This window comes from Capsicum annuum, chromosome 10 (genome assembly GCF_002878395.1).
Source record: "Capsicum annuum cultivar UCD-10X-F1 chromosome 10, UCD10Xv1.1, whole genome shotgun sequence".
Classification (NCBI taxonomy): domain Eukaryota; kingdom Viridiplantae; phylum Streptophyta; class Magnoliopsida; order Solanales; family Solanaceae; genus Capsicum; species Capsicum annuum.
In genome coordinates this window covers 177,585,235-177,600,927 of record NC_061120.1, presented here as the reverse complement: position 1 = coordinate 177,600,927, position 15,693 = coordinate 177,585,235, and the positions used below count along the sequence as shown (strand labels likewise).

Here is a 15,693-nt window from a genome sequence, read left to right as displayed (position 1 = left end):
ATGTATTTTGAGATAAATTAACATATTTCAAAAAATGTCAGTTGATATGTATGTATGTATGTATGTATGTATGTATATATATATATAGGAAAGTACGAATAGTTGAAGTGTTATATACATATGAATTTGATTATGCTTAACTTTTATTTAATAGCCACAATTGTATAAATAAATTATCAGTAATGTAGTTGTTAATCATATATACAGTCTAATGTAATATGCCTTTGGTTCTAACCATCATAATGTATATTATATCATTTATGTATACCATTAGTATTCTACTAGTATACTTTAGACAACGCGCTTATAACACAATCTAGATTAGAATTAAAAAAAAATACGACAGTTGTCAACTTCCAACAAAATGGAGAATCATGTTCGATATTTGATTAAAAAAAGGGATTGAACATCAGTTTATATTTTCAACTAAAACCAACAAAATAGAGAAGCATAAGTACTAAGGTATAATTATCATGTCACTACTCTCACACTCAAATTGAGGCATCACTGGCCTGTCCAGACTCTCATCATCACTAACTGTGCCAATTGCATTCTTCTGAGTCCCATGCTGCCATAGAAGAGCAGCATAACGAGTCCAAAAAGTTTCTGTATCAAAATATCCATGTGGTATACCTTTTTCATGGCTAAGATACTCTACGTATGCAACAATGAAGACTTCACAATCCTTGAATCAATTTGTTTAACAGTAAGTACTGCTATCAAAATTCATCTTTATATATAAAAAATTTGATAGAATAAAAATCATTGAAATAACTACTTACAAGCTTCCAGGAGATTGTGGTGGTACATTATCCATGAATACCACATCTAGGGAAGATTCTTCATGACCAATGTACTTGGGATGTGAGGTAAAATCAATACCTTTTTTTTTTTTTTATAGAAATAGAAAATTATTATATATGAAGGTAACAATTCTAACTGCTTCTTCACTTCGAGGGCAACAGAGGCATCATGACAAGCATATCTAAGAGAGTCCTACACGTACAGACATCTATCATTGAATGACAGAACAACCAACACCCAATGTATTCTGCCAATATTAACTGGAATAAAAATGTAATCCACAGTATGCCAAGGTACAGAAGCATGGAGTCTATATCCGTTAATGTATTCGATGATTGTCAACTCTTGATTTGCCAGGTTATACTACTTTGTACTGTCTGCATACTTGTCAAAAATATCCGATAATGTTGTCATGAATAAACAGTTAACTGTATTGTATTTGTATTGATTGTTCGGCTCGTACTTTGATTTCTTACGCAAGTAATACAGAATCACATCAATGTGCTGTAAGCAAAAGGAATTTTTATGCTTCACACAATTACTAAATGTGTAATATATTCAGCTGAATTAACAAAAAGAGAATATCAACTAACCAAGTCATTCAACATTTTATTGAGAAATGATAGCATATAAAATCAGTTCTTATCCTCAATTGATTCAGCACCAAAGAATAAACGTGGCTTGATGACTGATTTTTTGCTCAAGTAGTGATCCTCGGCAGAACTCCTATGAAAGTAAAATTATTTAGCATGTATGTACAAGATCCACGTAAGAAATATGAAACTTAACTTGAAATTAATATATGCATTATGCATATATGAATTATAAATGAATTAACACTACATATCTGAACACACATAAAAATTGTGTATGATGATAATGTTTCATATTTGTATATTTGTATAGATAAAGTTTTAAGTACTACTGTTTTGTGTAAAAATTTGTCATATTTTTTACACATAATTGTAATACCCCGTACTATTTTCTAGCTTGAAATCGTCCCAAGAATGTTAGAAACTCACTTTGAAATATGAATCCGTTTTTTTGTACACGTGGAATTTTGAAGATTTTCACTTTTTATCATGTGAGAAATTGAATTAGCTTTCCAACGATACCAATTTCGTCTAAATTCGGTATCAGAGTGAAAAGTTATGGACGTTTTACTCAGAGCTGCTAGAATTGCCCAAGTGCAACGGTCAGGTTGACAGACCGTCGACTCAGCGACGGACCGTCGACTTAGCGACGGACCATCGCAGCCAAGGCAGTGCGACAACCTTCTCTATAAGGTGCGACGGACAGGTTGATGGACCGTCGAACTTGCGACAGACCGTCGTCCAAGCCGTCGCTACTTAGGAAGTGAGTCCCTATCCTGGTTCACCTACGATGGTCGAAACGACAGACCGTCAATCTAGCGATGGGCCGTCGCACGAGCCGTCGCTGGTTCCATTTAGCGAATTTTTAAGCCATTTTAAAGAGTCTTTTTGATCTTTTACCACCCATTTATATACATAGTAATATCCGATTAAGGCTCATAATTTCATTATTCTTCCACAACATAAAAAATTAGGGTTTCTCTCTAAGAGCAATCCTTAAGCAACAAAATCTAAATCTTCTTCAAGAACTAAGAGATTCAAATTCTTCAAGTTCAAGAACTTCAAGAAACTCACTACCAGGTATATCATATGTTTATTCATGGGTCCCTTTCACCCATGAAGCTTAAGAATCTCTTTTCAAAATCCAAGATTTGTGTATTTATAAATGTTCATGATTTAAATTGAATTGAAATTCATGTTCATGATGTTGTGGGTTTTGATTCATGTTTGAAAATACATATTCCAATGATTGACCCTAGGAAAGGGCGGACCTACGTATTTTTTGGGTGCTCCGGTACCCACTAAACTCGACGTAGATTAGGTGTAATTATATAAGAAATATAAAATAAATAATATAATATATAAAAATGCACTTAGTGAACAAACACATGGCTGGGTGCAGTGGTTTGAGGTTGGACTTCCATGTCCAGGTCTCTGTGTTCGATTCTCTGAGCTGCACATTACTTTTTATAAGTTTTTATGCTACTTTACATTAGTATTTACACGCACTAAGCTTCTTTATATATTGTTTATTTATAAATAATATATTATTAACTATTAATTACAGAATCCCACAGTTGATTTTTTTTTTTGACTTTTCATTTGTTAATTTTTTATACTTTGTTTACTTCTTGATTCATTAAACAAAAAAAGAAAGCTTTTATAGTTTTTTAATTACTCCAAGTCAAGCACTTTACCCTTTCCCTTTGGCATTCTCGGCATCCTCCAGGCACTCCATAAAAAACTATCCTCTTCCAAAACTAAATAAACATCAAATTTCATCTTCTTCTTTTAATTTTATTTTCCATTTTCATAATCATCATTCACCAATCTCAAAGCGCAGGTACTTTACTTTTCTTCAGAGTTAAAAATTTAAAATATGATTTTGAATTTGAATTTTTATACGATATCTATCTATTTCTTATTCATTATAATTGCCATAGAAATTAGAAAATATATGAGTTAGTAGAGATTTGTTATTGTTCTCCCTATTTTTTTGTCAAAGAAAGGAAAATTTCTTCAAAAAGAAGTGAAAAATGTCAAATTGATATCTAATAATATACAACAAAAAGAGTATTTGATTTGGAAAATACAACAAAAGGTGAATAACAAACGTACGAATCGAAAATAAATTCTTGCATCTTGTTTAGCAATTAGTTTTAAAGTACTTTGCTACTTCACCAATCTCCTAAATGTCACAATAATGAAATAAGAATTTTAGATTTTTTTTTCACCAATCTTCTATAGATATGATTCTATGAAAGATTCTTGCTTGAAAATCATATTAATGGAATCTTGTTTTGCAGGATTTTTTATAAATCTATGTAAATTAGGATGGATAAGTTTGTCATTAGATCAAAACGTGGGCAACCTAGCTCTAATGTTGTTATCCCACCCGTTGCTTTATCCATACCTTTGAAAGTTCAAAGAGATATTACTCCTTCAAATATCAATTTACATATTTGAAAGTTGACTCGGCAGAAAGAAGGTCTATAGTAGAATATGATGTTAATATACGTGATGAAGTTAGAAGATATTATATTTAAAAGGGTCCTTGTCAGCCTAAGGATCACATTTTTTCCAAAAATTAATTTGAAAAGAAAAAAATTACGATGCGTAAATTTAATCCTGGTTGGTTCAAGGGTTAATATTTCAAGTGATTAGAGTACAATATATCAAAAAATGTTGCATATTGTTTGTGTTGCTACTTGTTTAAAAATAAGCATGAAGTTCGTGGTAATATGGCCGATATTGCTTTTACGTAAAATTGCTTTAAGGGTTGGAACAAGGCTTTGGAGAGATTCAGAACTCATATTGGAGAGGTTAATAGCATCCACAACAAGTGTTTCAACATGATGATTGATTTGATGAATCAATCACAATCTATTCGCACATCTTTTGACAAGCATTCTGAGAAAGAAAAAAATGAATCTCGGCGTCGCTTGAGTGCTTCAATTAACGTGGAAAGGTTTCTTTTGAAATTGGGATTGCCATTTCATTGTCACGATGAGAGTGTATCTTCTACAAATAAAGGTATATTTCTTGAGCTTTTACGATGGTATGGAAATATTGATGAGGATGTTGGGAGCATTATTTTAGAAAATGCCCCAAAAAATAAAATGATGTATTGTCCAAAAATTTAAAAAGATATTGTTGATGCTTGTACAAAAGAAACAATTAAAGTTATCATGGAAGACTTAGATGGTGATTATTTTGGGATACTAGTTAATAAATCAAAAGATATATCACATAAGGAGCAAATGACACTTGTTTTGTGATATGTGGACAAAAAGGGTGAAGTGATAGAGTGATTTGTTGGTGTTGTCCACGTTAGTTATACATCTGCACGATTATTAAAGGAGTCAATCTATTCTTTTCTTTTAGATCACTCACTAAGTCCGTCCCAAATACGCGGACAAGGTTATGATGGTGCAAGTAACATGCAAGGTGAACTAAATAGTCGTAAGAGCTTAATTTTGCGTGATACTCCATCTTCTTATTCTACTCATTGTTTTGCTCACCAGTTGCAACTGACACTCGTGGCTCTTGTGAAGAAGAATCCAGATATGGATGATTTTTTTTGTTTAGTTACTAATGTGTTGAATATTGTTGGAACATCTTATAAGCGTAGGGATTTGCTAAGACAACATCAAGCTGCAAAATTAGAAGAGTTGATCATTTCTGGTGAATTGCACACTGAACGGGGACTAAATCAAGAATGCGGACTTCAACGGCCATGCGACACTCGTTGGTTTTATCACTTAAGACATTAGAGAACTTCATTGACATATTTCCATCAATTCTTTATGTGCTTGAATTTTCTGCACGCGAGTGCCCAAATTATCTTGACAAACTTACAACTGATACTTTTGAGAATACGATTAAGGGGTTTGATTTTGCTTTTATGCTATATTTGATGTGGAAAGTTCTAATGATAACAAATTATTTGAAATCCTCGTTGCAAAAGATGGATCAAAATATTGTCAATGCTCTAGAACTACTCAATACTGCAAAGCAAGAGTTGCAAAGAATGAGGGATAGTGGATGGAGATCATTATTGGATGGTATCTTTTCTTTATGTGATAAATATGAGATAGCGATCCCAAAAATGGAAGCTCGCTATATTCCTGGTAAGTCAAAACGTAGAGCTCTTGATGTTACATATTCTCATAATTTTTGGGTTGAAAGATTTTATGTTGTTATTGATTTGCTACTTCAGGAGCTTAATAATCATTTCGACATTGTTAGTACTGACTTACTTCTTGGTATGTCTTGTTTACATCCAACCAAGTTATTTGGTAATTTTGATAAGAAAAAAGTAATGAGGTTGGCTGAATATTATTCGAATGAGTTTGATAGCAGCAAACTTCGAGATCTCAGTTGTTAGCTTGATAACTTCATAGCACATGTTCGAGGTTCTGATAAAAGATTTTACAATATAAAGGAAATTACTGATTTTGCTAAAGTTTTGGTTGAATCAGAATTGCATCAGACTTGACCTCTTGTTTATTTACTCATCAAGTTGACTCTCATTTTTCCGTTGCTACTACTTCTGTGGAACGAGCATTCTCTTCCATGAACTACATAAAAAATAAACTCCGCAACAACATGGGTGATGAACTTTTAAATGGTTGTTTAGTTTGCTATGTAGAGCGTAAGGTATTTACAGCTGTAAGAAATGATGCTATTATTCATTGTTTTCAAAATATGAAAAGTCATCGAGCACAGTTGTGATCGGTGTCCTATGATTATAAGTCTTTTTCTGAATTCCGACTTATGATCTGAAGCCTTTTTTGTATGATACTTGTCACTAGAAGCCTTTGTTGGCAATGGTAATATTAATTGTACTTTTATTTTAATATTGTATTTAAATAGTTATATATTTGTATTATGTCATCGTTAACATATGTTTTAAAAAAATTAGAGCACCCACAACCTTTAAATTCTGGGTCCGCCACTAACCCTAGGATGTGGTGATTTGCATAGTAATCATGATAAACACTTAAATTTACATGTTGATTGATGTGTCCATGATTATTAGATATGTTGATAATTGTATAACCAAAGAATACTACCCATGTGTTCGATTAAATGCCTATGTGAAAGAAAAGTGCCATACTCGTATGATAATATAAAATCTCCATTTATGTACAAGTTTATGCATGACAAGTGTTCGATGAAATGTCTTAGTCAATGAGTTATGGATATATGTGTGGCCATTGTGGTGCTTTAGAACTTGTACTTCATGAATTCTCCAACTTATTGTATTATGGATTGTGATGTTGGTCATGTATTCAACAAAGTCAAGCTTTGTCAGTTTCATTCTATCGAGTCCTGGGGGTACTTGTACCCGATAATTAGATGTGTACCTAGAGACAGAGTCATGTTTTCAAGATACTCTCAGTCCAGCCATGTTCATAGAAATTTAGTTAGTCATGTGAATCAGGAAAACTCAGTAAACTCAGAAACCTCAAAAATTCAGTAATCTCAGTAGTATTTCGTCATTCAACGAAACTCAGTTAACTCAGTCCAGTCAGTTTAGTTAATCATGTTCAGTGTCTATCCATATGGGAGTAGAAATTAGCACCGAGCAAAGCCAAGGATAGGAATCCACCTGTGATACGAGGGTGTGATTCTTAGAAGCAATCCTTGTATTCCAGAACTACGTAGCCAGCGTAGGTTGCGACATCATAACCTGTTATATGAGGGTAGATGAGGTGACTTAACCTGTTATATGAGGGTTCCCACTATTCTCACTAGAGTTATCTATTATATGAGGGTTACTCATAGATTGTCCTTACCAGTGGCGCGGTATTGACACTCTTCCAATTGAGGTTACAGATTGGAACCCAACTCAGCCAAAATGGTGTATTAGTTGTATGTCAGTTATATGACTACTTTCCATAGTTTTAGTACAGAATCAGGACTGTCAGATAAATTATTCAATCTCAGTAATAGAACTCAGATAGTTCTACAGTATTCAGGACTGTCAGATACAGTCAACTCAGAATAGTAAGAAACCCAGCTAGTTTCATCAGAATCTAGACTATCAGATACAGTCACTCAGTATCAGTTATTTTAGTTATACAGATATCAGTATCTCATGTTATCAGTACTCAGACTCAGTAATCATGTTATCATGAACTCAGTTATGGTTATTATATATTCATGCAAGCATTCTCACATTCATGTTATTCAGTTAGTTAGTATAGTTCATGCATATGAATCTTTTATATTTAGCCTACCTCACTACATACCAGTACATCCAACGCACTGATGCATTTGCGCTATGGTATTTTATACCATAAGTTCAGAAGCACGAGCTCTAAAGCATCAGTAGTATTCCAGTCTCCGCAGTCAGAGTTAGCAGTGAGTCTTCATCCTTTAAGGACATGACTATTACTTTATTATCTCATTAATTGATTTATTAGTTGGAGTTAGTTGGGGACATGTCCCATCCAACGCACTGATGCATTTGCGCTATGGTATTTAATACCATAAGTTCAGAAGCACGAGCTCTAAAGCATCAGTAGTATTCCAGTCTCTGCAGTCAGAGTTAGCAGTGAGTCTTCATCCTTTAAGGACATGACTATTACTTTATTATCTCATTAATTAATTTATTTGTTGGAGTTAGTTGGGGACATGTCCCATCAACTCCTTATTCAGACAATTCAATCAGTTAGAAGTTTTTCGGATTATCATGTTCAGACAGTTATTTCAATTATTTTGGGTATTTAATACCCTATCCAAATGTTATATTTTTATCATTTATGTTACGGTTTTGAACCTTATGGCCTTTCAGCCTTTATTTCTGCAATCATTCAGTATATTATGCAGTGTTCAGGTACAGATATTAGTCATGGGTTAGCTTGTGGTCCTTCAGGGTCATGAGCACCATGTAGCCTTCTGGGTACTAGATTCAGGGCGTTATAAACTTGGTATCAAAGCCTAAGGTTCAATAGTGTCCTAGGATGTCTGAAAGCCGCATCTAGTAGAGTCTTGTACATGGGTGTATTGCACGCCACATTTATGTACAGGAGGCTATAAGATGTTTTAGGAATAGTTTCCCTTATTTCAGTATTTATGTTGTGCCAATGAGCATAATCTCAAGTCAATCTCTCAGTCTAATCCATTTCTCCCTTTCTTCTACAGAACATGCCTCTTAAAATAAGAAACGGTAATCAGCAAGCCCCTCAGCCCGAAGATTCTTTGGGCGAACATGTTTCTCATGCAGAGTTCAGAGCTGTATTCACTACTCTTTCTCAGTTAGTCGCTACTTAGAATAAATAACCAACTGTTATTCCGGCCAACCCAGTGGCCAATTCAGCTGCAGCCAAGATTCGGGACTTCTCCCGAATGAATCCTCTATTATTTTTTGGGTCTAAGTCAGACGAGGACCCTCAGGAATTTCTTGATTAATTTCAGAAGGTTACGGATATCTGGGGATTACTTCCAGTGAGAGTGCGAAGCTACCTGCAAATCAGTTGCAGGATATTGCTCATACATGGTACAAGCAGTGGAAGTCAAAAAGGCTAGATGATGCAGAGCCTATTGAGTGGGAGGAGTTTGTCACCGTATTTTTAGAGAGGTTCTTGCCCCTAGAGATAAGAGAAGCTAAGGTGTTAGAACTCATCAACCTTAGGCATGGCAACATGATGGTGAAAGAGTATTCTCTTTTACTCAATTAGCCAGATACGCCTCTTATGTGGTTGCAGACAGTAGGGACAATATGAGTAAGTTTGTTTCTGGGGTGAATGATAGTGTGGTCAACGAGTATAGGTCAGCAATGTTGAATAGTGACATGACTCTAGCCATACTTATAACTCATGCTCAGCAGATAGAGGAGCAAAATATTAAGATGAGGGAGAAACAGAATAAGAGAGCAAGGACAGGTAGTTTCAACTTTGCTCAGACCAAATTAGAAGGAGCAAACCGTTCTCAATTTCGTCCTAAGTCAGCAGTTCCAGCTCCTTCTTCAGCTAGTGCTCCAGCTCCTAAGTTCAGGTATGGTAATAGAGATAGAGCGCTAGGCTCTAAGTCTCAGGGTAGTATTAGCAGTGCCCATACCTATCCTCTTTGCCAGACTTGTGGCAAGCACCATTAGGGTATTTGCAGAGCTGGCAGTGGTATTTATTTTGGATGTGGCAAGACAGACCATAGAGTTAGAGACTATCCTCAGCCAGGTCCTCAGAGTTAGCAAAACTGTTCCTTAGCTCAGTTCGGTCACCTAAACCAGTAGGGTGCCACTTTCAGTGCTACTAGTGGGCAACGTCCAAATCGATTTTATGCTCTCCAGTCCCGACAAGATTAGAAAAATTCTCCTGATGCGGTTACTGGTACATTACATATGTATTATGTACATGTTTATACTTTGCTAGATCCAGGAGCTTCTTTGTCTTTTGTTACTCCCTATATAGCATTTGATTTTGGAGTCAGTCCTAAAATTCTAGCAAAGCCCTTTCTAGTCTCTACCCAGTGGGTAAAACCATCATAGCCCAACGGGTATACAGGAATTGTCCGGTTATGATATTTCAAAAAGTCACCTCAGCAGATTTAGTTAAATTAGAGATGACTGATTTTGATGTCATTCTCGGCATGAATTGGCTTCATTCCTGCTATGCCACAGTCAACTGCAGAAATAGAATAGTTCATTTTTAGTTTTCGAATGAACCCATCCTAGAGTGGAAGGGTAGTGTATCCGCTTTCAGAGGTCAGCTTGTTTCCTGACTCTGGGCAAGGAAAATAATATCTAAGGAATGTGTCTATCATCTTATTTGAGTTAAGGACACTAGTTTTGAAACTCCCAATCTTGATTCAATTCCAGTCGTGAATGAATATTCAGAGGTCTTTCCCGAAAATCTTCCAAGAATTCCTCCCAAAAGGGAAATAGACTTCGACATTAATCTTCTTCCTGATACTCAGCCTTATTCGTATGCAAGAAAGACGGTTCTCTCAGGGTCAAGAACAAGTATCCTTTTACCAGAATCGATGACTTATTTGACCAACTTCAGGGTGCCAGCTATTTCTCTATGATAGACCACAGATCAGGCTATCATTAGCTTAGAGTCAGAGAATGTGATATTTCAAAAATAGCCTTTCGTACTCAGTATGGTCACTTCAAATTCCTAGTAATGTCCTTTGGTCTTAATAATGTCCCAACAGCTTTTATGGACTTGATGAATAGGGTGTTCAAGCAGTACTTCGACATGATTGTCATAGTCTTCATAGATGACATTCTGGTCTATTCCCACAGTGAGCATGATCATGCAAACCATCTCAGAATCGTACTTCAGACTCTCAAAAATTGTTAGATATTTACTAAATTCAGTAAGTGTGAGTTTGGCTAAGGTCAGTAGAATTCTTTGGTTATATCATTTCCTGTGATGGCATTAGGGTTGATCCTCAAAAGACCGAAGCGGTAAGAAACTGGTCCAGAATTGCCTCTCTATTAGATATCAGGAGTTTTTTAGTTTTGGCTGCTATCACAGACGGTTTGTTGAGGGATTTTATTCTATTACATCCCCTATGTCCAGATTGACTCAGAATAAAGTCAAGTTTCAGTGGTCAGATCCTTATGAGAAGAGTTTTCAGGAGTTGAAGACCCGACTCACCTCAGCTCCAGTCTTAGCTCTTCCAGATAGTTCAGATGGTTTCATAGTGTATTGTGATGCATCTAGAGTAGGTTTGGGTTGTGTCCTCATGCAGCATGGTAAGGTCATAACCTACGCCTCCAGACAGCTTAAACCCCATGAGAAGAATTATCCTACTCATGATCTTGAGTTAGCAGCCGTAGTTTTTTCCTTAAAGATTTGGAGGCATTATCTATATGGAGTTTATGTAGATATGTTCACAGATCATAAGAGCCTTCGGTATGTCTTTTCTCAGAAAGATCTTAATCTTCGTCAAAGAAGGTGGTTAGAGCTCTTGAAAGATTATGACATGAGTGTCCTTTATCATTCGGGAAAGGCCAACATCATGGCCAACGCTCTTAGTAGAATGTCTACCGGTAGTGTTGCTCATGTTAAGGATAGTAAGAAGAAATTATCTCAAGAAATCCATCAGCTTGCCAGACTAGGTGTTCGCTTAGTCGATTCAGAGGAGGGTGACATATGGGTTCCGAGTAGTTCAGAATTATCTCTAGTTTTTGAGGTGAAAGAGAAGCAAAATAGAGATCCCAGCCTTGTCAAGTTTAAAGAGTCAGTCAAGGATTAGAAAGTAGAGGTTTTTTCCTAAGGAGGAGATGGTGTTTTGCATTGTCAGGGTTGTCTGTGTGTTCCAGGTGTAGATGACTTAAGGCAGCAAATTTTTGTAGAAACAAATAGTGCGCTACTCTATTTATCCAGGGGCCACAAAGATGTACCGTGAATTGCGAGAAATCTATTGGTGGAATGGGTTGAAGAGAGATATTACAGAGTTTATTGCTAAGTGCTATACATATCAGTAGGTTAAGATAGAGCATCAGAAGTCTAGCGAATCCATGCAGGAGTTTTGTATTCCTACTTGGAAGTGGGAAGAAGTGAACATGGACTTCGTGATGGGTTTACCTCTTACTCATCGCCAGCATGATTCAGTTTGGGTCATTATAGATAGAATGACCAAATCAGCCCATTTTCTTTCAGTCCATACCTCTTATTCAACCGAGGATTATGGCAAACTCTACATCAGAGAGTTGGTCAGATTGTATGGTGTTCCATTATCAATTATCTCAGACAGAGGTACCCAGTTCACCTCTCATTTATAGAAAGCATTCCAAAAGAGTCTTGGTACCCAAGTTCATCTCAGTACAACCTTTCATTCTCAGGTAGATGGTCAAGTAGAAAGGACTAGTCAGACTTTAGAAGATATGCTAAGGGCGTGTGCAATTGATTTCAAGGGTAGTTGGGATGACCACTTGCTTTTGATTGAGTTTGCATACAACAAGAACTATCATTCTAGTATTTGGATGGCTCCATTCGAAGCTCTCTATGGTAGGAGATGCAGATCTCTAATCAGTTTGTTCGAAGTTAGTGAGGCCTCAGTTATAGGGCCTGACTTAGTGTTCGACACTTTAGAGAAAGTCCAGTTGATCAGAGAAAGACTCTGGGCTGTTCAGAGCCGATAGAAGTCTTATGTAGATGTACGCAGAAAGGATCTCAAGTTCAAGATTGGTAATTATGTCTATCTAAAGATCTCTCTGATGAAGGGAGTGAAGAGGTTTGGATAGAAGGAAAATCTCAGTCCCCGATATGTCAGTCCCTTCAAAATTCTCAGTTGTTTTAGCAAGATAGCTTATGAGCTCGAATTGCCTTCAGATTTAGCCTCAGTTCATCCAGTCTTCCGTGTCTCTTTGCTCAAGAAGTGCATAGGTGACCCAACAGTTGTAGTCACTATTCAGAGCATAGATGTTCAGAACAGCCTCTCTTATGAAGAGATTCCAGTCGAAATTCTTGACTACCAGACTCGTAGACTGAGGAACAAAGAAGTCTCTCTAGTCAAAGTTCTTTATCAAAATAAGTCCGTTGAGGGAGCTACTTGGAAAGTATAAGCAAACATGCTTACCAAGTATCCTCACCTCTTCTCCGTCGACTCAGATCTAGCTCAAGGTAACAGTTCTCCTTAAGCTTTTCAGTTTCATGTTCAGGTTTCAGTTACAAACTTGGTTTCCATTTCATGTTTAGAATTCTATCACAAACTTAGTATTAAATACCATTGCATATTCAGTCATGCATTCATATGCTATTCAGTTATGTAATCATACATCAGATATGCATTCTCATTGTGAGAACCTTGGCTCATCAGAAGACTCAGTCATGCATTCATGAATCAGTTATACATGCATCAAATATGCATGATCAGTATTATATATTCAGTTATCAGTCATGTCAGTCATGAGATCATGTTCCAATTGTTCATTTTCAGTATGTACGTCAATTTATATTCTTCTATCTCACTCAGTCTTATTTGAGGACAAATATTCTCCAGGGGGAGATATTGTAATAACCCGTACTTTTTCCTAGATAGAAATTATTCCAAGAATGTTAAAAGCTTAATTTGAAATATGAATTTATTTTTCTGCACATGTGGAATTTTGAATATTTTCACTTTTTATCATATGGAAAATTGAATTAGCTTTCCAATAATACTAATTTCATCTTAATCCGGTATCGGAGTGAAAAGTTATGGACGTTTTACTCAGAGCTGCCAGAATCGCCCAGGTGCGACGACCAGGTTGATGGACCGTCGACTCAGCGACGGATTGTCGCCTTGATCGTCGCAGCCAAGACAGTGCGGAAACCTTCTAGATAAGGTGGTATGGATAGGTTGACGGACCGACGAACTTGCGACAGACCGTCGCCCAAGCCGTCGCTACTTAGGCAGTGAGTCCCTATCCTTGTCCACCTATAAAGGTCAAAACGACGGACCGTCAATCCAGCAACGGGCCGTTGCAGGTTTCGTTTAGCAAATTTTTAAGTTATTTTTAAAGGGGCTTGTTGATCTTTTACTACCCATTTATATACCTAGTAATATCCGACCAAGGCTCATAATTTCATTATTCTTCCACAATATCAAAAATTAGGGTTTTCTCCCTAAGAGAAATCCTTAAGCAACAAAATTCAAATCTTCTTCAAGAACTAAGAGATTCAAATTCTTCAAGTTCAAGAACTTTAAGAAACTCACTACCAGGTATGTCATGTGCTAATTCAGGGGGTCCCTTTCACCCATGAAGCTCAAGAATCTCTTTTCAATATACAAGATTTGTGTATTTATGAATGTTCATGATTTAAATTGAATTAAAATTCATTTTCATGATGTTGTGGGGGTTTTGATTCATGTTTGAAATTACATATTCCAATGATTGACCTTAGGATGTGGTGATTTGCATAGTAATTATGATAAACCCTTAAATTTACACGTTGATTGATGTGTCCATGATTGTTAGATGTGTTGATGATTGTATAGCCAAAGCATGCTCCCCATGTGTTTGATTAAATGCCTATGTGAAGAAAAAAAGTGCCATACTAGTATGATAATATGAAATCCCCATTTATGTACAAGTTTATGCATGTCAAGTGTTTGATGAAATGTCTTAGTCAATGAGTTATGGATATATGTGTGGCCATTGTGGTGCTTTAGAACTTGTACTTCATGAATTCTCCAATTTATTGTATTATGGATTGTGATGTTGGTCATGTATTCAAGAAAGTCATGCTTTGTTAGTTTCATTCTATCGAGTCCTGGGGGTACTTGTACCCGACAATTAGATGTGTGCCTAGAGCCAGAGTCATGTTTTCAAGATACTTTCAGTCGATCCATGTTCATAGAAATTCAGTTTGTCACGTGACTTAGGAAAACTCAGTAAACTCAGAAACTTCAGAAATTCAGTAATCTCAGTAGTATTTCGTCATTCAACGAAACTCAGTTAACTCAGTCCAGTCAGTTTAGTTAATCATGTTCAGTGTCTATCCAGATGAGAGTAGAAATTAGCACCGAGCGAACCCAAGGATGGGAACCCACCTGTGATACAAGGGTGTGATTCTTAGAAGTAATCCTTGCATTTCAGAACTACGTAGCCAGCGTAGGTTGAGACATCATAGCCTGTTATATGAGGGCAGATGAGGTGGCTTAACCTGTTATATGAGGGCTTCTACCGTTCTCACTAGAGTTATCTATTATATGAGGGTTACTCACAGATTGTCCCTACCAGTGGCACAGTATCGATACCCTTCCAATTGGGGTTACAGATTGGACCCCAACTCAACCATAATGGAGTATTAGAGGTATGTCGGTTATATGACTACTTCCCATAGTTTTAGTACAGAATCAGGACTGTCAGATACAGTCAACTCAGAATAATACAAAACTCAGCTAGTTTTATCAGAATCATGACTGTCAGATATAGTCGATCAGTATCAGTTATTTCAGTTATACAGATATCAGTATCTCATGTTATCAGTACTCAAACTCAGTAATCATGTTATCACATACTTAGTTACGATTATTATGTATTCATGCATGCATTCTCACATTCATGTTATTCAGTCAGTTAGTATAGTTCATGCATGTGAACCCTTTGCATTCAGCCTACCTCATATGCATACCATTATATTCCAACGTACTGACACATTTGCAATATGTTGTTTTATGCCATAGGTTCAGAAGTACGAGCTCTAGAGCATCAGTAGCATTTCAGTCTTCGCAGTCAGAGTTAGCAGTGAGTCCTCATCCTTCGAGGATATGACCATTACTTTATTATCCTATTATTTAATTTATTAGTTGGAGTTAGTTGGGGACATGTCCTATCAACTTCTTATTCAGA

The 15,693-nt window shown here is 36.3% G+C and overlaps 1 protein-coding gene across 1 annotated transcript; it reads left to right on the top strand.

The window, feature by feature from the left end:
* Window positions 1-5,115: 5,115 nt before the first annotated feature.
* Window positions 5,116-5,784, top strand: LOC107844455. Its single transcript, XM_016688866.1, has one exon. It carries the CDS (start codon window positions 5,116-5,118, stop codon window positions 5,782-5,784), a length of 669 nt encoding a protein of 222 aa, XP_016544352.1.
* Window positions 5,785-15,693: the final 9,909 nt, after the last annotated feature.

What these genes read in the sequence shown, in the direction of transcription:
- LOC107844455 (XM_016688866.1), top strand. Translation starts at nt 5,116, where the DNA reads ATGCGGACTTCAACGGCCATGCGACACTCGTTGGTTTTATCACTTAAG.